At 34.7% G+C, this 24,911-nt stretch overlaps 1 protein-coding gene across 1 annotated transcript; it reads right to left on the minus strand.

The window, feature by feature from the left end:
* Positions 1-1,080: 1,080 nt before the first annotated feature.
* LOC132168955 (branched-chain-amino-acid aminotransferase-like protein 1) lies at positions 1,081-24,596 on the minus strand. The gene is made up of 30 exons (XM_059580052.2): positions 24,413-24,596; positions 24,069-24,138; positions 23,321-23,449; positions 23,143-23,203; positions 22,972-23,059; positions 21,762-21,846; positions 21,297-21,353; positions 20,833-20,949; positions 20,656-20,726; positions 20,008-20,441; positions 17,743-17,945; positions 16,554-16,652; positions 15,760-15,831; positions 12,992-13,084; positions 11,493-11,630; positions 10,418-10,476; positions 9,705-9,807; positions 9,336-9,524; positions 9,118-9,218; positions 8,294-8,348; positions 8,019-8,105; positions 7,384-7,435; positions 6,268-6,353; positions 5,286-5,339; positions 4,758-4,841; positions 4,277-4,348; positions 3,520-3,600; positions 3,181-3,216; positions 1,645-1,790; positions 1,081-1,345 (listed from the first exon to the last, which is right to left on the minus strand). Exons 1-29 carry the CDS (start codon positions 24,511-24,513, stop codon positions 1,662-1,664), a joined length of 3,006 nt encoding a protein of 1,001 aa, XP_059436035.2. The 5' UTR covers positions 24,514-24,596; the 3' UTR covers positions 1,081-1,345; positions 1,645-1,661.
* Between the last annotated feature and the right edge of the window lie 315 nt (positions 24,597-24,911).

Genomic DNA, 24,911 nt, shown 5'->3' on the forward strand with positions numbered 1-24,911 from the left:
AACTTATACACGTTGAGCTCATGAGCATTATTAGAGCAGAGTCAAGTTTATACGAGTACGTATCGCTTAATATTCAAACAAACTTCTATATTCATTATTTGAACTGAGACTAAACGAATTTAACCGAACTAAGCAGAGCCGAGTTCACAAACGGTTTGGCTCATTTAGCACCCCTACAGTCACACATTTGGCCCTTCTTCTCAGCAGCATTCATATCCTCTCTCTCTCTCCTCACTTCTTGATCATTCGATTAATAATGGTTGGGGAAGGGTGGGGGAGTTGAAGAAGACATGACAGATATAGGCATATAGCCAAAGGATAGGCCGCAGTGACAAATCAAATCAACAAACTTTGTTGATGATGTGCATTAATGCCATTGAAGATATCCAAAAGAGTAGCGTTTGGATACATCCTATGGTAATCATATGCGAGATCTTCTCTGAATTAGATATCAGCAAATCTCCATCAGTCTCAACCGAATGTAAATCATCTTTATTCACCATTGTTCGCATTGGATAGGATGCTTGATCGAGGACTAGCCACCAATGGCCTTGTAACCTTGAAGGCTCTCAAAGTTCTACCCCTTAAACACACAATATTAAGTTCCCTGGCCATATATCACATGCTTACATCTCTTGAAAAAGCCATATGTGAATAGTTTACATTGATGCTTCAATCTAGGGCTAACAATTTTTGACACAACTCGCAAGTCAAACACGAATCCAACATAAAATTAGCAGGTTAGAAATAAGGGATTTGACTCATTTAATTAAATGAGTTGGGTTATGTTGAGACTTCATCAATATCTCCCTATTAGAATAGAAATTTTTTGGAAAAACGAATTTCACTTGCACATTTAAGGATAAGTGCTGCAAATGTAATTGCTATTTTCTATCAAAACATGTCCCTGTTTGAGTCTATTGTTACTGTTGTTTAAAATTTCTAGTTAAGGTATGCCTTTTGGACTCAATTCCTTTGAATTAGACAGAGGTTGTTTTGTAATTTAATCAACCTATTTTAAATTCCCATGGTTAGCCCAAGTTAATTGAAAGCTAGCCCAAATTACAGTGACTAAATATGTAGTTAACCATTGTTGCTCCCTTCAATTGTTATGCATTCAATAATAGACAGTACAAGTTGTACAACAAACATCACATATAGACAATGACACAGCAAAAACTTTATTCATCAAGGGCATCTAGTATCCCCAATTATTTAGTTGAAAGATTATTCACATAGCACCTGACTTTCAGAATTTGAATGGATTGGCATTCTTAAATCTTTGTTCACATCTCTGGTAGCAACTTCCAGGTTCCTTTAACTTCAGGCCATGAATACAAAGACACTGGGAATTATGGAATTTGCAGTCATTAGTATAACAAACATTATCGAATTTAACTGAAAACCGGAAGTATAAATTTCAGACCAGCTGATGAATGTTATTTATTCCAGCTTCTAATATTTCCTCAATGCATGTGTGTGTGTGTTCATATTTTACTCGGATCCCTACTCTGTAAATATACCATAACAAAAGTTCTATTTGCTAGAGTAAAGGGGTTTTTACTTGCATTATATACAATAACAAAAACACAACCACAACAAGATAATAAATCAAGTGGATGAATAGTGAAAGAGAAGTTGCACCTTCTGGCAACATAGTATCAACTCTTAACATAGGTCGGAATGGGCACTCCCGACTCTTCTGTCATTTTTTTGTAAACATTTTGCAGCCTGAGAGTCACAGGCCCAACTTGTCCGCTGCCAATGATGCGCCCATCAATCTTCACCGCCTGGAAAAGGAAATTTCATATATGCATTACTTATCATGAAGAGGACAGCATTATATTATTGAGAGAAAACTGGCACTGTGAAGACAGCTAGGCAAGTTAAATTTCCAGTTCTCTCACAATCTTGTTTATCAAGTTTTCTTTAGGTTCTGCAGTATCATAACAGGTGAGTAAAGTTCTATAAAGGGCCAAGTCCAATAAATATCAGTCAATTGTGATCAAGCCTATTCCTCTGGATAATAACCACTTGGCTTTGGAACTCACAGGCAAGTTCTATAAATAGACTTTGCTGGCCCCAGACAACTAAGCCCATGAAGTGGCAAGTCTATCTTGGAAAACTCAAACATATAGTTTTACTATGATTTTCTTTTCAATATATAAATTTTCAAGGTTCAACAATGAGAGTAAATATAAACTGAAGCTATGTGAGTAGCACTGGTGCAATTTGTTTTAAGAATGGAATTAGGGCTGTAAATGAACCGAACAGTTCATGAACAGCTCGACTTGAGTTTGGTTCATTTAATAAACAAGTTGAGCTCAAACAATAGTTATTGCTTAAATATTGTACGAGTCGGACTTGGATAAACTCGGCTCAGCTCAGTTTAAGCTCATGAGTAATACTACACACACACACACACACATATAAATATATGCTAACATAATACACAATTAAAATATGTTAGTGTATACATATACACTAGTATAATAACATATGAACATATTCATATACATATGTATATGTATGTATACTAATATGCATATAATAACATAATACTACTACATTAACATATCCATATAATGATATACACAACTAAAATATGTTAGCGTGTACATATTAATAATATTAATAATACTATGCGTGTGTTACAAAATAATATATATAGTAATTTATTTAATTTTTATAGTGTTCAGCTTAGCAATTTTATGGTGTATAATCAATGTTAATTTGCCCAATAAAAAAAAAAAAAAAAGGAATCTGATTGGGTCAAGCTTGAACTTGATTGATTTCCGTCGAGCCGAGTTCGAACATGTTCCTAAAGCTTGATCTTATGTATATTTTTTTCGAGTTGAATTCGAACAGCCAATACTCAACTCAACTCAGCTTGATCACATCCCTAATATAATTTATTTATCAAACAAAGAACAATCTGAACCTCTAGAGCATCATAGACAGCAAACCTGAACAACGTAATACACCAAAGCCAGCATAGGGTAAAATAACCTTGAGATAAACTATGGATGGAAAAAGGTTGGGTTCGAAATGACCTCATCCCAATCCCATCACTTAAGAAAAGGTTCAAAATAAAACCCAAATACCATCACTTAATATGTGATTGACCTACAAGCAGTTCTTATTCAAGAACATTTCAGTATTTCAGGAAAAAAAAATTACCGGGGTGAGTTCTCCCATTGTCCCCGTTGTCCATACCTGCAGGGTATCAATCTGGCATTAACTAAAAAGGTAAAGGTGCAGATCTGAACTAGAAAGAGCAGATTATGAACAGGATACTAATGGCTTTGAATCAATAGCAGTTGATACCGGAGACTGCATAAAGATCTACTTGTGTGCATTATTGCTTTGTAAGAAACTAAGTAACTTTGTTAATAATGTACATGTACTTCCCTCAATTCTTTGTAAGTTACTAAAGTTCCTAGTCTAAACTTCATAGGGTACTTACACAGCAGAAATCCCAAAAAAATAAAAAATTTAAATAAATAATAAAAATGAAACCTCATCTGCAGTGTGGAATTCAGATAGACTGATTCTTCGCTCCTCTAAGACCAACTTTTCCTTTACCACAAGGTCCATGACCTGCAAACCCAAAAAAAGAGCAAATAGGTCATATCAATGCCAAAATATAAGATATGCCTCATCAATTAAACACGTATGTAGAACTGACGTTAAAAGATTAGTATCTCATCTATTTGGAAAAAGAGATAAAAGGAATGAGTTAACACCTAGATATGCAAGCAAGGATAAGAAAGGGGTACAGTTCAAACTGGAATGGGTTTAGAAACCGGTTCATGCCATTCTATAAAGTAACATCACAAAAAAGCTTATCTTTTATTGTCAAACATATGCTTACAAAGTTCCTTACCATAGAAGAAGTATAATATGTTGAATAGAATACAATTAAATTGTTGAATTTGGAATCCAATAGCATTAAAAACTTTTGTACTGCTTGTTGTATGACAATACCCTAGTCCATGTTGAACCTATGGTGAAGTATATCCACATCATTTTATTTCCTCCATCCACGTCAATATTGTAATGGGTTGCAATCACCAGTCACCCCATAATTAAACTACTTCCTTTTGTACAAACTTGAAATTAGCTTAACTAGATTCACAGTTGCCCAAATTAAAGGTTTCATACATTAGTTTACCTGGTGCAACTATTTGTTTCCTATTTGAGATATTATGAAAGTTCAAACTTTCAAGGACCACAATAAAAATTGTTAGATAGGAAGGAAATATACACAACTTACAGTTGCTCGAGTTATGCCAGGAAGGCAATAATCAGCATGAGGTGTCAGAACACGGCCCTTCTTCACTAAAAACTGCATGATTAAACAGATAAACCTTTTTCAGTTTGGAAGTGAACTTTCAAGATACATGCATTATAAGACACTGAGTTCCTTCAATGATGAGATTTGAGAGGAAATGCTGCCCACAAAGGCTGCCAGCAAATAATTAAATGACAGATAGTGATCGTATGTTGTATATAAGATAGGGAGGTGGGACCTACCTTATGCGTCCATTAAAAAAATGCAAAGCATAATAGTTCATAGCAATCCACACTGTGGACGTTTTAGAAAAACGTGTTACAAAAAGAGTCCAGATCAAGGCGTTTGGTGGGCACCACCTCCTTGCACTTATAATAGCTCATCTATATGGTTCACTGGAACATAAGACCCCCATGTATATACATTGTCTAACTCAGAAGCTGTTAAAAATGCATAGGCTTACAATGTTTGTAGCATTTGTTTCTGATACATAACCATCCTTGTCAAGCATGATGGCATCCTCAGCCTTTGCATTATTACCTTCGATCTGCACCATACCATATGACTCAAATCACCATAATCCAAAATTCAAGAGAGAGGCATCTATGAAGGTGACAGTTTCTTAGGAAAGTTGATGACCAAATTATCCTCTATATATGTACACCATAATCATCTTCTTTCTTTCTTGTGTCTCTGCGTGCGTATTTGCATGGGATTTTTTCATTTTTTTGGGGGGGGGGGGGATAATTAAAAGCTGAGTGCAGGTTTTTTGACAGGGAAATTCATAAAACTACAGCTAAATACCAGTAAAAGCATTGATTAAATTAGAAGTGCAAACCATAAGTCCATGTGTCATACACATTAAATTGATTTTTTCCCTCACCTGCATGTGTGTTATGCAATGATCACCATTTATTACAACTATTGAAGATCATCATCATCTATGCATAACATTTCATAACATTTTTTAATGTTGAGAAAAGGAGAATACCTTTGCAAGTATGTTGTTAAGGAGGTTATTGTGGTGAATCTTTGAATCCAGATTCTGTTGAGGATATAGCAAAAATACAGTGTGAGTCATATGAATACAAAACTACATCAAACAAATAAGACCTTCGGTAGTTTTCAATTATGTTTGTTTACTTCCCACCTTCAGGAACAACCACTGAGAATGATGAATAATAACAGAAGAGTGCTAAGTTGACAAACACAAATCCACAGTTCAATGTGAACATTTAAGTGAACAAAAGGTTACAGTTTCCTCAGGTGTACATGAGGACAAAACTTTGGATCCAAATATTGAGAGGCTTTTGGTGGAACCTGTTCTCTGACCAAATCTATACCTTTTTTACAAGCTCTATCATTTATTTTTTACTAGGATCACTGTCTTAACAATTCAAAGGCAGACCACCACATACTAGTATATCCACAGAGGTTACAATATAAAGTTCAAAAGAGCAATACAATCAAAAACAGAATGACAATGGATGCTGCCTAGAGCATGCAACTAATCATACATGATCTTAGAAGCACAGATTTAAGCGAGTTCCAACCAAGCTCAACATTTCTGAGGTATATTTTGTTCCCCTCATGCCAATTAGAACGCAGCATTGACAATCATGCTTCATTCCCCGCCGACCCAAAGAGTGCCCATTCAACCCAAGTCAAGTGTTGAAACTAATTCCAAAATAAATCCGGTTCAAACATTCAGCCATTTACTCATAAGTTATTAGTTATTGTCTTCTTTTATACATGTCCACAGTAAGGCTGTAAAGCTCTCACAGTAATGGTTCCAAAAAGAGGAATATCTTTAAGAAAGTCAAATATCAATATGGTGAACTCTCAAGAACTGAACTAACACAAAAGAGTTTCAAGAGGAACCATCTTGGTAAGACACAGGAAAGAGGTTTTTCACCCTCTCCACCTAATATCCATAGGGCGAGGGAGAAAACAAAGAACAAAAAGAATCTTACATTTGGTGAATTACGACGTGTGGTAGCAGTCACTAGAGTTATACCATGCGTGTTATCATAGACAGGGGGCTTCCATTCAGGTAGCACTGCATTTTTCAAAAGAACCAATAAGTATATCCTTGGAAAGCCCATGCATTATAGCAGCAACTTATATTGTTATAAAATGATTATTGTAACATAATTCACAAATAAAATGGGGAAAAAATGTTGTCTAGTGAAAACTGTGATGTACGACAGTGCCATGCTTGCAAATCAGAACAGGGCCAAAACCCAACACCAACTCTATTAGCAAGTTGAGTATGATATACAGATGAATTCAACAAAACATACTAACACATTCTAGTAGAGATACTACACAATTCCAATATTATAATGAATTTCATTATAAAAAAAAGGTTTCCAAAACTTGATTAAGAAAAATTTGTATAGCCCATGCACAAAATTGTGCTCAAAACAGCAGTTAAAGCAGAGAAGGCTATCACTTCCAAGTACAGAAAAAAATAAGTGAAGCCAATTTTCAACTTTTTAATGGTTTCATTTTGTTTAAGAATTTACTATGTTTCGAAGGCTATTGAGCAGGGGTGATTCAGGAATCCTGCTTAAAGTTTATACACTGGCACAAGAAAAAAAAAAGAAGAAGATAGGTTAGGGAATAAGGGTGAAACAAACACGTCAGAACTACAGTGTTGTCCCGACATTGTTGGGAAAACAGTACACTAGAAGTTCAAAATCATACCAACCATACAGAACCATATACATTCCATAAAAAACTTTTATGTCAAACGGAACAAATATTTTAATCAAAATTCAGCCAGAATCATAGAAGATATCCTCTGTACTCCATGTTTTATGAAGCATGTTCTCTAAATTCAAGGCTGTTGCCTACCCCAATAACCATTTGGGTGGTTGGCTTCGCTGGTCTCCTGGAGAACCTATTTAGCCATGGAAAACTCTTAAACAGGTTTTGGTTTCTCAAAAAGCAACCTCATGCACTTCAAAATGCTCCATATATGGTTTTATAGATATGGACCAAACATGCAAATTTCTACTGGACAACAAAGATTGATATAGCAGTATCTTTGCTATAATTACAGTGGACTAGAAATTCATTCTTACCAATTAAGGTGCATCCATAAAGATTGAATGCTGGACTCATGCCAGAAGTAACCTGAAGAAGGCAAGAATATTGCAAATAAGTAAAAAAAAAATATTGAAACTCATTTTTTGCAAACTATGTCGTGGTTATAGAACCATGAAGTGAAGAAATTATGGCAATGTCCCCATGGAAAGTATGTACTTATAAGCCATATTAAAAAATAAATAAAGAAGCAACTTAAAGTTCATGACTCAAAAGTTTTTAAAAACCTATCACCACGTATGATCAGATGATCACTAGCAACAGAAAAGCATTCAACAAATAGCTTATTGATTTGATAGTGACAAATCTCCAAAGCAGCATATTGAATGGACCCTCAAAGACTTGTCATCCATGTGAAGGTTTAAAACCAGATAAACATTAGTTGTTTAACAAAGAAAAGAAACAACTACATGGTAAATGCTTTTTGAGGATTTACAGCGTACATTCCCTCTTCTATGGCTGTCTTCCAGCCTTAACCTTTAAATGTTGGCTAGAGCCATTGTGAATTATGATCGAATAGATAACTCCATGATAAAAATGAATACGGATATTGAATAACTTTCAGTACACACACACACACACACACACACAAAGAGAGAGAGAGAGTATAGACCTTCTTGCCACGAGTTAGAGACAGTCGGATGTGTGCGTTATCAAACATTCCATTCCTAATGAGAGTTGAGAAGATGGCTTCTTTGATCTGCATTGATGCAACAGTTAGCAGAATGAGCCAAGCAACCTTGTAGTAGCTACATGCAAAAGTCAAGAGAGTCAAATTTCTTTTGCCCAAGACCCAGTACGATTAACCATACAAAACAGAAGAATGCAGTTAAGGGATTAAATAGATTAGTAGACATGACAGAATAATAATCATCTTCAGATTCTCACCTCTTCACGAGTTGGAACACTTTTGAAAGCCAAAGCTTTTGCTGAGTCAAAGATCCTAATTAAAAGAAAAACACATCAAATATTTCACAAGACATTGCTGGTGAAAAGAACCCAAGATGTTTTCATGATGGAAAATTTTGCCTCTATCCCCTATTCATAAGACAACCACAGAAAGAAGAAATTAAATGTTCCATGTGTATGCATAATTTCTTAAGAGCTCTAAGAAAAGGATGGTGATGATAATAATAAGGAATATTGATTACAGCTTTTGGAAAGGAATTTATAGAACTCATAACTCCATTACATCATTACATGAGTAAAGGGAAGGTGTTCCCCAATGAATGCAACAAGTAGAGTAAAAAATGTGTCGAGTATGTCCAAGAAGAATACTGGGGAAGAAGGAAAAAAAATAGAATGTTTGCCAAGATGCATGATTCTTATCAATTCCACAGGCTGTTCATGCTCCCAAATCTTTTTGCAACAGCAACATAAATGTCAGATAATTAAGACAAGCAATAATCGAGACACTAATAAAATAGTATGGATTCAAACTGTTATCCTGCTTACAGGATTTACAAACTTCAACTTATTTGTCAAATTGGCTAAAACAAAGGCATCATTAATATATTTTACTAGACATTGAGATACTAATTACTTTGTCCATAATTGATTCAGACTTCTCAAATTAATATCCTGCAACAGGATTTTTGAGCTTCAGTTTATTTGCCAAATTGGCCAAACAAAAAGCATTATTAACATATAAACTACAACAATCTGAACCATATTATACTATGCATCATTGTTAAAAACTTCTCTTCACTGACCTGTCTAAATGCTCCTCAAGCTTAAATATTTTCCCACTGTAAACTCGAAGTCCCTCCCAAACAGAATCTCCGCCTTGGACAACCGAGTCAAACACAGAAACCTTATACAGGTCACAGGGTAAGAATAAGAAACCTAGAAAACCGTGCGCGTAAACACATAACTAAAAGTCAAATATACTGAGTAGCAAATCTTAACATGTCCCCCTGTAAACAAGTACCTTTGCACTGTCACGAGGTAAAATCTCATCACCAACCCATGCAAGCAGCTTCTCATTTGCAGGAACTGGAAGATCAGGAGGAGGTAAAGGGGACTTTAGAAGGCATGATGTCTGCTTCACATGGCGCCTAAGCATGTTGTACAAAGGTAGACTTTGCTCCAGCAAGTCATACAGAGGAAAAGGAAATGGCTGAAAAATATTTATAGTTAGAGAATAAGCTCATATATGTTAAATAAAATGTCTATCAACCTGAATACTAATATACAATGCTTTAGTTGCATTTATCTATCACAATCTATGACACAAATCCACATAAACTCGAATTAATTTGTATTATGTATTAGCAAAAATATAGGCCACACTACATACCAAAGGATACTTTCTTGGTTGCTCAAAACCTGTTGATTTATGTACACTCTTATACCACCATGGAGCCCAAAGGCCATCTACTGGTTTTGGACCAGCTTCCCATCTGAAAATGGTTGGATTGTAAACTTGTCATGCATGAGTGGGAAAAGAAAGGATAAATAATATCAATGTGCCTGCACTGTAAGCATTACTAGCTAGATGCATTCAACAACGCTTGTGAGGGACTGATGGGTGGATTTCAACAGAACATCAAGGTAAAATAAAAACTTAAATGTAAATATTAACAATGGAAAGAGATAATCCTTGAGGAATATTATCAAGAGAGAGGCCAAAAAGAGAACTGCATAAGATAGGGACTTGGGATTAAATTGAAGAATGTCCAAGAGTATAGTTGAAAGGCAAAAAAAGGGGATTTGCATAACAAACCACAAACAGTAAAGATAGGGCTTTAGTGAGCAGAATTTACATTTTTATAGCATTTCCAGTATTTAGCAAGAAAGGGCTTTAGTGAGTTTAATTTTACATTTTTGTAGCATTTACCATAATTACACAAGAAACTTAAAAAGAATTTATAGCATCTGAGGTCATATCTTCTTAAAAAAAGTCCACTAATTACCTTTCACATCAAGTGCATCTCACTTTAATAAAAAAGAACCAATAAAATAGACTAGATGAAACAATTTAACTCTCAAAGGGGTATATATTTTGCTTACTTGAGCATTGCATCTTGAAATGGAATATCCAATTCGTCACAAAGACCACGTAAAGTAGCCTGCAAGTCCATGAGATCAATATACAAATGTATAAGAGTATAATATATAAAACATTGACTAAGGTCTCTACAAATACATAAACATTAAGTACTGGATAATGGCAAAACTCTGAATCCGAAATGCTTTGTGTGTGTGTGGAGATAGAGAGAGAGAGAGAGAGAGAGGGAATGGACAAGTCATAAATAAACTTATTTTTCCAGCATCACATGAAAAAAGGCCAAACCAAGCTGATTAGTCAAACCTCATTAGAAGACACCAGGTCATGCTTTAGCAAGAAATCAATGTTGACTTTCAACTCTCAGATCTAATCAAGACTGTCCATGCACATGGAGCCATTGCTCCTTTTTCATATATCAGATACAAGAGGCTCACATATTGCAAAACATGACAACTAAATACTAATAAAAATTACAAATTCTTTCAGTAGAGACCTCTACCGTTAAGGGTAAGAGAACACCATGCAAGTACCAAAAATATCATGCTCTTGTCTTTTACATCCACTAATGCATTAGCAGCTCATACAATCATGAAGTCAAAATTGATAAACATAATATCTCCGGGTATGTCACATTTAGTTTTTGATAGCTGAGAAAAGTGAATCAATTTATTATTGATCCAAGGATGACCAATGAGTAATGCAACTACTTGTTACTTAGAAGATTCCTTTAGGACATTACAGAGTCAAGGTTTTACTTGAAAGAACAGTAATTGTGAAAGGACTTCAATTCCATTGCATATGGACAATATGCAAGATAGAATTGTTGTTGTATCACTTGGAGCAAATTATATTTTACCAAAAGCTTTAGGATCAAAATGGATTTTCTTGTTTGAGCATGAACTACATTAAATATGCATATGCATACATTTTGCTATTGCACCATTATAATAATAACTTAGAACAGCACTCACGAAATTCCAGAAAAGGGAAAATCGTGAGCAATATGAAATTATGTTCAAACTTGATGCAGAGAAATGACTTCATGATAAATCTTGCATAATTAGATAGATATAACACCTCCGGATCTCGCTGAAGATCTGCTGAATCAATAACAGGTGGGGCCCTTCCCAACTCACGGAGATCATTGTATATGGAGACTAGTTCTGCCAAACCTAACTCAAAAAAGGACGGAGGCACAACCTTGTCAAAGGATGGCTGAAACAAAACAGATAGAACATGCAGCAAATATAAGTCAGTGGCAGGAGGAATAAACTAACACTAATAAAATCTGCAAAATCTATAATTGAAAAACAATTTAAGCAATACTTGATAAAAGCTCAAAGATCAAGCTCATTGACAATGTGCAGGATAACAATTTCATACAAAAATCAATCCCCTCAATTAAGACCATAAATTATAGGCTAAACTCAAATTGGTCCATCCAAGTTTGCAAGTGTATTTGGTCCCCAACTTTTCAATTTGGTCAATTTAGTGCCTAACTTTTCAGATTGTTGTCAAAGTTGTCCTTCAGTCAGCTTAGGGAAGCTGCTGTTAACCGATCAAAATGGTCCGCCCAGGAAAAAAAAAAAATCAAAATGGTGCTGTTTTAGTACAGAATTAAACTTTTTTCTACTTTCAAATGAATTTTGTTCTTTCTGATTGAAAATAGGGAAGGAGGTCACATGCACTATAAGAATTACATCACATCTGATGGCCCCCATTTATCCACAGCAAACTACCATATGATGCACAGGAAAATGATGTGGCACAAAGAGGGGTTTTCTTTCAATTCTTTTGAGGACCAAAGAGCGTTTTATTCAAGAATCATGAATCCTGTGCTGAAGTATCAAATTTTTTTTTTTTTTTTTATAAGTAATTCAAATTCATTAAAAGTACAGTAGGACGCAACTCAAGTACACAGAAAGTATATAAGAGAACCCCAAGTGCAGAGAAAAAGAAGAACAAAACTCAAAATACACAGAGAAAGTAGAAATGGACAAACTATTGTATGCTACTATCCATGTGTAAAGGGATTGGAACATCTTTTTCAACTCTAACATATCAGAGCTAATGAACCTAGCCCCACGAGTCACCAGAATTGCCTGCTCTGAGGATGCCCAAACAAAATCAAAGAAACTAAACATTTCCATGAGAAAGTCACAAAAAAGTTTTAGAAAAGATCTTTGGAGAGTGAGTACAGAAACTCCAATCTCTCTCCACTGTGCAGCAAACGGGGGGACAGTTTTGTGCGATGTCTTTTTGTTGTGCCTCAGATGGGGTCCATCAAATGTGCTGTTGTTTTTCACTGTGCACATGACCCCTTCCCATTTTCAGCCCGGAAAAAAAATCATTTGAAAATACATATATATAATTTGGCACCCAGATGCACCATTTTGGGAACTAATGGCAGCTTTTTTAGTGGATACTGACCGAAGGATTACATTAACCATGGTCTGAAACTTAGAGGGACAATTTTGTAGTTTAGCTTGAGTTATATAACAAAAGGAATTATTGGCTAATATAATTTGCAGATTATGAGGAAAATGGCCAGTAACTAAATTACACAAGTATCTTACCAAAATATCAAGAGGATTTCTTATCAATATAAAGTGCTTTCCTTTCTTCATCAAGTCATTTGGCAAACCACATAACCGTTGTTTTGCAATATGCTGTAATCAGTGAAAGTATTAATAATGTTATGAAAATCATAAATTCGAAATTGAACTATTTTAGTTGTCAAAGCATGATAAATTTTGGAAATGTTTTAGTTTAACTGGAAACTAACGAAATATCTAAAGGTTGTATGAACTAAAATTAACCAGAACTGACTCAGACCTTTCTCTATCAAAAGTCAACGCATAATAATCGTTACAACATATATTAGAAACTTGAAAACTATAATGGTGATGTAACAAGGTTGGTTTTATTTATTAGAAATATATGGTGTTAGAATATTAATGTTCATACAATCAGTTCTACACCTCAAGATGCAACAAAAGGATGATGTAATGGTAAGGGTCTCGGTCTTGGTAGCATTCCCATCAACTCTAAGGTTCGAATCCCCTTGTGAACAATTCTTTTGGCCCAATATTACCCGATCCGTGTGAAAGGGCGCTTTGCACAGATCCGAGGTTTATCGAACAAGGGTAGTCCACGAAATGGCGCTACTTTGGAGGGGTTCCTCGTCATAATTTTTTTTTTTTTTAAAAAAAAAAAGGATTTCAAATCTATTTGGGATGCACCATAATATGATCTAATAGATACATAAATGAATTACTATCATTAGATTATTTTTTTAAAAAAAAAACTACATTTTTTATTATAATAAAATAATAATTACCATCATCAAATTAACAACCTTCTCCTTCAATCTATTTACTATTATAAAAAAGAAGTGGTCTGTCTATAGATCCATTTTCCAGCCAATTGAGTAAAATCATCATTTTTCTTCTTCTTAATCATTGGAAATTGACAGAAGTGTTTACAATGAGAATACTTTTATATCACATTTCACAGCCACAATATGTTGATAGATCTTTGTTAACTTTTATAAGGCATCCTTATGTAACGACTCAGGGAAAAACGCTAGTCACATTTGTGCTATTATCCCAAAATGATTAGTCAATTTGGAGCTTCCCTAAAATCACTTATAAAGCCTAGTTTTACCTAATAAGTAAGTAATGTGGAACTTAACACCCATGAGTGTCTTTCTATGAACCATCAATTCTATGTGGGCAACTCATCTTCCTAATATGAGACCAAGGTGTTACACCTTATATTTATCATATAAGCTAAACACCAATGAAACACAAGTTAACTTGGGTCTTAAAGAGACCACACATTGGCAAGACCAATATGGGAGCTAGAAGACATCAGGCCATTTGACATCACCAAATAGGTGAGTCTTCTTGATCCATCTCCAAAACTAATTTTGTGACAGAAGGAATACTGTTATGAAGTTAATAATCTGATGTGCAGCCAAAAAAAACAAATTAAATGCCTTTGAATGAGCAATTTTCAGATCTGAGACTTCACTACCTGACTCGAAATAGAGGTGGACAGTGGCAGCAACCTTTGAGGGAAATCCAAGATTAATTCTAATGCTCAAGCATTATTGCACATATTGGAGCCACTTGCCACCTTGTATATACTTGCTTAGCAAAGCATGAGTCTTATTTTTATGTTTCTTGGTATTAATTAGCAGTTGGTTTTAGTTTTATCTAGTCAGGGAAGTTTTATAATTTTAGGATTCTGGCTATGGGCCATAGCTGGGTCCATTAGGTCATATTAGGGGTTATTCAAATTAGTGGACCTTATTGTTTGTAATATTAATAGCTCCATAGTTTGGGTTTGATAGTCTCAGTCCGTCGAGTCCATGCAGTCCAATAGCCTACATACATGGTTGTTATGGTTTTAGAAGAAACATTGATGAGAATTTTCAGCAAGAATACTTTTGAGGATTATGTGATGCGACCCTATCCTTCTGATGTTGAGGAACCAAAATGTGATGCTTAGTTCTATCTTCTACTTCTTCTTCCTATTTTCTTTTCAATTTTCCAGTAATCTCAAACCAATACTAGATCAGATTTCCTGCCAATTCTTTCCCTAAAACCCAACTTTTAAAACCCTCATCCACCACCAAATAGCTTCCAAACAATCCAAGAATTAAGTATTAGTATTCTTGGTTACTTTTCACTGCATCCAGATCAGCCCCTATTTTAGCCTTTCCTAGGCATATTTCAAACCCAAAACTCATTCCTTTTCTTACCCTATTATAAACCTTAATTCTCCAACTTTTTTTCCCAGCTTTTTCCCACATTATAACCCTAACCGTTGCTACCCCTGAACCTTGAAACATTATCTGCCCAGATTTTCTGCCAGTGGTTTCCAAAACCCTGAAATTTTTAAAACTTCAAACTGCAATAATTTCCCAAAGGTCTGCTATCCCATAAACATCCTATGCCTGCTGTTCTACATCAATATGGCTAAAAACACGTTAGTCTTGCATATATTATCTTGTAATAGTTAGTGTGTCAACTGCATAATATATTTATATAGTTTGTTTGCAAACTATAAGATCTTTTCTTATTCTTTTCAGGATAGCTTTTGCCCATTCTTAAAGAAGCAGCCAAATCACACTAAAATCTTCGAATTGATTATCTCTAGAAAATTATAATTTTGTCTTAACAAAAAGGCATATTGTCATGGAAAATTAGTAGCACAACAAAATAGTAATTTTAAAACAAAAAAAAAAGGAAGAAATGTCATACCAAATCTAGTCAACATATGAAATTGTTTGATAACTTAATCATTTTAAATTAATCATGGAAAAGCTTGTTGTTACCTTAACAAATCGATACTTCTTTCTTCCTGGGCCAAAGATGACCTCTTTGACAACTTTATTTCCATCTGATTCCTACTCCAATCAAACAACTTAAATTTCAATTTCATGCAAGAGAAGAGAGAAGATGATGTATATTTAGGGTAAATGGAAATCATTAAAAACATAGAGAAAATTGAAGAAAATCTAAATCTAAGCTATTATGAAGCAACATGTTGGTTATCAGATCAGATAAAAATAATAGGACACAGTCAACAGATAAAAGAAATAAAGGAAGATCCACCATAGATCATGATAATCCAATACAAGCAAATACACATTATCCAACCTAAAGTTATAATGATAGTGATAGAAAGATCAGGAAAAACTCCTCTGTAGACCTCAACTTGTCCTGTATTTGACTTTTCAACTAAATGAATTTAATGTTGAGAAATACTTGGCATAATTTAATGTTCAGAAATCCAATTAGTATGACACTAAGAAAACAAAATCACACATTCCGATGCACTCACTCTCCTTATAAAAATTAAAATTTTGTTTGGCCAGTGTTGTTGTTGGTCATATGACATATACAAAAAAAAAAAAAAAGTAAGCTGATGTAGGGTAATTTGCTGACCAACAGCAGTCTTAAATGTCATTTTCTTTTTCTTTCAGTTCTGAGATCCTAGTTTTTTATATCCCTCATGGTAGTCAAACTATTTTCTTCAATGCCAAATCTAACAAGTGCAAAAGGATGCATTGTTCAATGCACAAAAATGTGTGTCTCAAGAAAAATGTAAAGTGCTCCATCAACATACCATTTTGGAGAGTAGCTCCTCCCTGTAGGGCCTATCAAGGCCTGTAACCCGTACGAAATTTGCATAGAGGGGTTCATCAAGCACTTCAATATCGTTCCTCTTAAAGATAGCACAAAATGAAATGATAAACAAGTACATGAGTAAAGAAGAAAGTGTGTCCTAATTCTTCAGTAAGAAGGAAATTATTTTTTTTAAAAAAAATACACAAATGATTGCCATATGTGAGGACCCAAAAGACATTGGGATAAAAATGTGCTCATGAAGCAATCTCATAGTAACTACCATTACTTACCAGTCCAAGCCATATCTAATATTCTACAGCAAGAATTCATAATCAGGAACGAAGAAGAAAGAATGCAACATCAAAAGCACAACATAGATTTTTTGAAAAACAAAGGTTCAGCTGTGGTGCATAATCAATATATATTCTAAATCAAATCAATATAGACAATCAAAAAAATCTCATAAATATATACTAGTTACCTCAAATTCTTGAAACATCAATTTCATTCCTGTCAACTTCCAAATAATCCTTTCACACATTTATTCATGAAGAGGAAAACAGCTGTTTGAATTTCTTTAATCAGGAATTTTTTCAACAATACTAAATGAAGACGTCAAAAGGCAAATTTGTACTAAAAAGTAAAAACCCATCTAAGTATCAATTGTTTGTGAGGATTATTATGTTACACCAATAAAGTATAATCAAGTTGCAAAACAATGTCAAACCCGATTGTCTAGTGCACAAGGCTGATAAACCCAACATATAAAAAAAGCAAAAAAAAGTTGGTATTACGATTTAACATCAAAATCATGTATTCTTGATCAAACAATTACATTAACTAAGCAGTAACTTAATATATCAACCCAATTCTTCAAAAATTAGCAACAAAAAAAAAAAAAAAAAAAACTTCGGAAATGCAAAAGATTAATCATTTATCATCTCATTGCAATGAAAATGTAGCAGTCGAGAAAATTCACCTACACGCAGTTCGACAAGTGAGTGAAGGCCCTCACAAAAAAAAAAAAAAACCCAACAAAGAAAAACCACCTCCCAACCAACATAAAGCAGACAGAACACGGAATTCAGTGACTTCCTTTCCTTATTCTTTTCCAAGCAACCAAACAGACAGCTCACCACAAAATAATAATAATAATAATAACAATAAAAAAGTGCTATCCAGGCAACCTGCGCAAAAGAATACATGAGACTGGTACTGAGGGATCTTGGAGCAGACCACGAGTGAATCACCTCCGCCTCCATCGCTTCCTTTTGCTCTTCCATTTGCTGATGATGAAATGCTGTTTGAAAGAGCAACAGATATGGTTCCTTCACTGTTGTGCCGTGGTTTTTCGAAAGTAGACGCAATGCTGTGATTGTTGGGGTTGCAACTTAAACAACCTGTGTGTCAAAGCCAGACGCCTTGCCAGCTCCAGCATGAATCCCGGTGTCCTGTCCGGTCATAACGGTTAAGCTTCGTCAAGTTGGCCAATACAATGATGACATTCAAGCATCTGAGAATTTAGATTTGGCCTAACTGCATTAAAAAAATAATAATAATAAATATATATATATTAAAGAAGATAAAATGATTATCTAGTTGACTACTTCCTGCCTTCTTAAAAACAACTGAGAAATAAATAATACAGAGACTTTGTCTAAATCTTTACCTTCTTTAAAAATAATTGTCTCCGTTGCTCCTAGATAGGAAACTTAATTATTTAGCCCCTAATAGTTTGTAATTGTATTGAACGGATTCTTAAGTATAAAAAGTATGTTAAAGCTTTTTGGGATTAGCTATATGTCTAAAATAGTTATTACCCATCAACCATTTAATAAAAATAGTTATTATATGTTAATATAGATCTACATCACTACTAATTGTCGATTAACACATGACATGATTTGATTGATTATTCAACTTCTCATCAATAATAGTTTTTAATCCTAAATTACACAAACAATTTTTTTTTTAATTTTTTCATTGCAAGTGTGGCTACCTCTCAAATATGGGTGCTCTCGACCACCCATCATCTATCAAAGGGCGACATCCCTTACTGTATGAGAGATGGTCGATTGCCTCTTGACAGTTGAGGAGCGGTCAACTACCTTTCTTTGAGAAGAGGCCGCTCTTCACTGGCTGTTCCTCCTCTTAGGGAAGGCCATTCGTCCTTAGGTAAGGGGCAATCAGACTTTCTTTTTGAATGATATAATTATTCCTTACCTCGTTAAAGGCAGCATCTTTTTTTTTATTATTATTTTTTTCATTTATAGATAAAATTATAATTTAATAACATGCCAAATCATCAATTATATTATTTATAATTTGCCAATCGACAATTAATTGTCACGTGCATCAAATATGCATTTAACATTTTTAATCAAAATGGCAGACCGCGATAATCAATGAATCATAGTGGACAAATAACTTATTTCACTATTCTTTTAAGATATTTCTAATATCACGTGGGCAAGTTTAATATAACCATAAATCTTAAGGACCATAAGTAATTTTTCACGATCATTTTTTGGCCATTACTTCTGACACGGTCCAACCTTGGCCATCATGTGTCATTTTGTTACTTTGGAGTTCACGGGATAGTGTTTTCTGATTAATTTACAAATTTGACCAACTTTTTCTAATTAAAAGAATTAATGTTAGCATAATATTTCTATTCCAATTTCTGCTTTGTTCATATCAAACGTCTAATCCAATTTCGTCTTCAATCAACTGTTAGCCACTTTGCCGAAAGAGAGTCTCGATTGGATCCGACAACTCGAAGGATTAGATGTCCCACTCAGTGAGATAAGTATAGCATCCTCCCCCCACCAGGGCCACTACCCTTTATGGGTTTTACTAGTCTTCTCCAATATCAACTTTTAATACATCCTTTCTCGGGCTATAGTTTGTCTGATTGTAATCGCAAACCCACGTATCCAAGTAGGTATTCAGACAATTCAAAACTAGTCATTAAAAGTCTCTCACAATTACAGTCAGACAAACAATAATACGGACAAGATATTGTAGCACAATTAAGTCAGACAATTGCAAGAAATCCCGGTCCTTAACACAAACCTACCTTGCGCACGACATTGGTCCCGACAACATTTTCGTTGAATATATGGCAGATCTCATCCCCATCCCATTTCATTACCCCCATGAACCAAGATCAAGGGTTGGTGTCTTATCATGGTGGAGCACTCAAATATGGACAAAAGCCACTAAAGGTGCACGCGTTTATAATACGTGTGTGGCTGAGAGAAAGGGGGAAGACCACAAAAATTCAAGATCTCCGGTGACTATTAAGATATTGGAATCTCAAGATCCAACAAAGTAACAGATCAGAATGCAACAAAAGTAATTTCACGTGAATGGGAGAACAAGCCAAAAGCTAGTGATAATGTCGATGTGCCCAACATATGAGACTAGAGAACAAAAAATAAATTATAGTTATTTGCATGAGAGAAGAAGTAGTCGTACTTCGGATCTATCATAGGACTGCATGTAAGGGAGCAAACTGATTGGCTTGTGTGATTCAGTTAGGTCTGTGATGGTAATGCTAGCTTGGCCTACAAGAGAGAGAAATTGATTAAATGTATTAGTATTACGAATAACAAAAGCAATGTAAGCCATAGGGCCTTTTCTTGAGCCAGAGTTTGAAGTGGGATCACAAATTGTTTTGTCAAATCCATCACAATCAGCATTGGGATTCCCTTGATTAGCTCCATTGACTTTACTATCAAATCCATCACAGTTGTCATCAGCATTCCATTTATTAATACCATTGACTTTACCACCCATTGATTTATTCTGGTTCAAAATAATGGCAAGTACTCGAACAAGATGAGGGAGACATACTGGATCATATATTATATCTGCACCCAAACTGGAGAACAAGCAGGGAATTGTATTAATTTCAATACCTACACAGTTGATAAAAAGAACTGGAAAGTTCCATAATATCTAGACAGTTGACTTAAACCATCAAGTTAAATTCTCTCCTATTTGACATGACAAAACGTTGAAAATTGGTACCATATGCACAAAACAGATTGTCTGCATAGTCACAGGACACTCAGATAATTGAGTTGAATACTTACACAACATCAAGCCTCAAGTCTTGGAGCTCATTTTCTGATGCAGATTCCCATGGCAGATGAATGCATTTTACCTGATATTCACAATTTGTTTCAGCTTCAACTACTATATAATCCTTTATCATGTGACGAATATGATCAATATAATAAGCCATTCCTTTCGCCATGACCAGGACTCACCATATTTGGATCTCCGGGAGTTCTTTCTGGCCCATCAGTTTCAATGCTCAAATTGTTGGACTCCAAATTAAGTTTCAGATTCATTAAGGTCAACAGGTCACCATCACTTAACGTCACCTATATCAAATACAAAATGTTTGAGGGTGATCAACATGCAGAATGTTTAGATAATGTGTCTTTATTAAATAAGTGATTTGATGGATGAAAAAAAAAAAAAAAAAAAAAAAAAAGCAATTAAAATTACACCCACCACTTAGGGAAAGAGAGAACAACCTTGGCGGAAACTATGTTTAGCATTTCAGTAAGATAATAATAACTCATGCTTTGCAAAGTAAGAAGTTAACTTTTGAGGAAGTTCTAACATAAAAAAGTTTTCAGCAGACATTTAACAAAGACGGCAAACAGTCATAAAAGGAGATAGTTTTCCAACATATATTCATGGGTTCTGAATTTTGAAAACATACCTTTGACGCATTCACGTGGGCAAGACAAATGCCAACCAAACCAACACCTGAGCCAACCTGGTTTCAAATCTTTGATAAGCCAAGTAAACCACGAGAAAGAGACAGAGAGAGAGAAGAGAGACAGAGAGAGAGAGACTTGAACAATCAAAATATGCAAATATATATGGTCCAGAAAAATGTAAAGCAAAATTTAGCAGCATCCAAGTGAAGAAAAAGAAAAGAAGCAAAGACTATAAAAATGCAGTTCAAGTTTATAATACAGAAAAGGTGGGAAAGTCAATTAAAGTATCTACTAAATCACGATTTAAATTTTATCTCAGAGATTTAGTAGTAGATGCAATTAAAGCAAGATCTCTGGTTATATCATTCATGATTGTATCAATGAAGAGCATTTTTTTTATAAGTTAAAAAAGCATAATTTGTAGTTTTAAATAGATTAAACAAAATCTTGAACATGGAGCTTACCTCAAAACATGATTTATTAGAGAATAATTCTGGAAAAGAAAGTATGAATTCTGACAAAAAAAGACTGCAAGGCCAAACTGAACATCTGCATAGTCCAAGCCATTACTAATTTAAGTTAGTTTGAAATGTTAATGCAACTAAATGAAACAACTGTTATTCTCTAGCCCAAAAAAACTGAAAAACGGTAATGCAACTGAAGCTAGGTTCAATATGTAAGACTGCAAGACTAATCACATTGCAAAAGGCTACAAAATATTATTTTTCAAGTAGCAAGGCTCCATAAAAACATCGAAAAATGCCTCTCCAAACTTACGTCAATCTAGGATAAAAGATGAGATCTAGGACATGGTTTACTGAAGCTGAACTGGCCTAATTAGCAAAAGCAAGTAATACATGGGCCATGGACAAACCACTACCGGCAGGATGATTGAAACCAGGTTCAAAAGATTAACCTGTCAAACCCATATCTTAATTCTTTCAGGGAATCGTTAAAATGTGTTCTTTCAAATTTTGTCAAATAGCACATTCTTCTTTACCACAATTTCCCTTTCTAGCACCTCCATGCACAAATTTACATTGTCCCAGCATCATAAGCAATTCTTCCCAAAGCATAAGAAGGATTGATTTGTCGACCAGCCAAATTCATATTACACCCACTTGACTAATATAGCAGAAACTAAATCCATGTCATTAAAAGCAATAAATATTCATATGATGAATTAATAGAGAGACAAAATTTGTTCGCTCTAACTTAAAAAAAAAAAAATTAAAAAAAAAAAAAGGAAAAGAAAGAAAAAGAATTTCATTCAGTTAACCAAAAGGAGGTTAGGCAGGCTTGCTTTTAGCTACCTGGCTTTTTATTTTCCTCAACATCCAATAATCCTTCTTACCAAGCAAATTAATAAACACTAACAAGAATTCACAGCATAAGTGATGTCCTAATGATTTGCCAAAAAATCTCTTTATAGCTCCAACGGGTGCAATATGGTAAAAGGAGGAAATTGTCTCAAAAAATGACAGAGCAAGTCCAAATTCACTATGATTGATTGATTGAATATGCTTTTCTTATACTCACCAAAAAAAAAATGCTTTTCATAAATCTTGCATTTCGATATTTGTTTAAAGTCAAGTGGTCATACTGAATAATTCTTCAATAATTTAGTTTTGCAGATATCACCTTCAAGATAGAGACATCAATAGCAAAGATTACCCAGTATCTCCTTCAAGCATGTTGAGTGAACATTGTAGCGGAACCACCAATTTCCTTGAGTTGGGACAACTTGGAAGTTCAAAACAACCTAGAAGCACCAAAAATCAACTAAAGATAAGTTGAAGCAAAACAAAAGCAACAAACATCAAACGATAACAAAAAATTTATTACCATCAGGAAAAAGAAATGAAATGCATTTGCAGACTCTCGCATTTCCTTTCACCAAATTATCCTATCGGACAAACAAATTTGTCAGTCAAGTTCAAGCAACAGTGCTAAAATAATTTTTTTTTTAGAACCTACTCATTGGGAAATTTAATTAAGCAATCCCTGTGTTCACAAACTATACCTTCAATGATGTCATGTAATAAGCATACTGTTCATATAATTCGTCCAAAACAACACCATGGTTCAGTTCCACTTCAGTTATAAGCTTCTTTAGAAAATTCTTCAAGTAAGGTACATGAAATTTTCCAGCCTGCATTAAACATTCGACTGAACAAAGCTTTATAGTTGAGGAACAATCAAAACAAAGGATTTGTTTGGTTGCTGAGGAAATGTAGGACAAGTAGAAGATTAATAGTCTGAATAAATATTGACCTATTATTGAAGACTACAAAAATTACACGTCCAGTCTACCAAGCCTAACACAACTACTTAATTCCTTTGATTTCTGATATACAGAAACCAAAATGACCTTAAGCATATCTTAGTATTTGAAATAAGGGTTAGAATAAGATAAAAAAATAAAAAAAATAAAAAGAAAAAACCCCATTTTCTTCAAACTTCAAAAACTATCTCCCCTTAACTAGTCAGACCTAAATATTAATTACGAAAAATCAACAAGAAACCAATTATGAGGACTTCAGGAAACTCCAGTGCCCTTAAACTTAAGTACAAATTCCAAAGAGAAAGGGAAAAATTCTTTTGCCTAATTATTTTCTTTTCTTTTTCCTCACTTTCTCACCAACCAAACAAAGCTTAACACTTAAAAGTATCATTCCCAAACTAACAACTACGCCAAAAAATCCCACAACCCATATACAAACTACATTTTCTTATTCAAATGCTTGAAATAGAGAGTAGAGAATTCTTACACCTCTGCTTAGGCAATGGTCCCAAACGAACCTCTGCACTCCCTCAGTAACCGACCCTCCACCGCATACCCTACAATTCAACAAACTAACACATTCATACAACTCCAAGCCATTAAAACTAAGAACAAGAACATGAATCCAATGCACTTTAGCTGCGTGCGCCACAATTTGCTAAAATGCGCCATGTCACGCTAAAATTTGCCGGACCGCCGGTGCGTGCAATTGGGGCCTAAGCGGTTATCTCAATTTACTTGAGGACAAGGAAGGGGAATATTATCGCGGTTGTGTGCTATCAGTGCTAACATGCACCGTGTATGAGTGTGCTAAAGTGAGTCGAGGAGTACCTGGCCAAGCTGACCAAGGAGTCGGTGGGTTCCATGGCAAGAAAAGCTGAGAGCAGGCAGAGACATGGAGGAGCGGAGGGATCGAGCTCTTGGTCTGCCATGGGAGATTCAGTGTTAGGGTTTTTCGGGTTTTAGGGCTACAGAGCGAGATTGAAGAAGGAGAGGCCTGTTACGGTGCGTTTGGATGGTGGGGACAGAAGACAGAAAGAGTTCCTACAGCCCTTTAAAAAAATGGACGGTTCAGATTAAATCTAAAGAAATTTTAAAGAGACTAACTGATTCTGTTTGAACGTACTAAGGTAAGTAAAGTAATACTAGAGACCGTCTTTTTATCCTTTTTTTTTTTTTTAATCTTTTTAAAGCTGATGTGATTTTTTAAATCACTATTAAATCAAAATTTAAGTATGATTCATCTAAAATTTAATGATTATTTTAAAAGTCACATCAACTTTAGGAAAATAAAAAGATGGTCCATAGTAGTACCCCATAAGCGATGCTA

This window comes from Corylus avellana, chromosome 1, assembly GCF_965113065.1.
Source record: "Corylus avellana chromosome 1, dhCorAvel1.hap1.2, whole genome shotgun sequence".
NCBI classification, from domain to species: domain Eukaryota; kingdom Viridiplantae; phylum Streptophyta; class Magnoliopsida; order Fagales; family Betulaceae; genus Corylus; species Corylus avellana.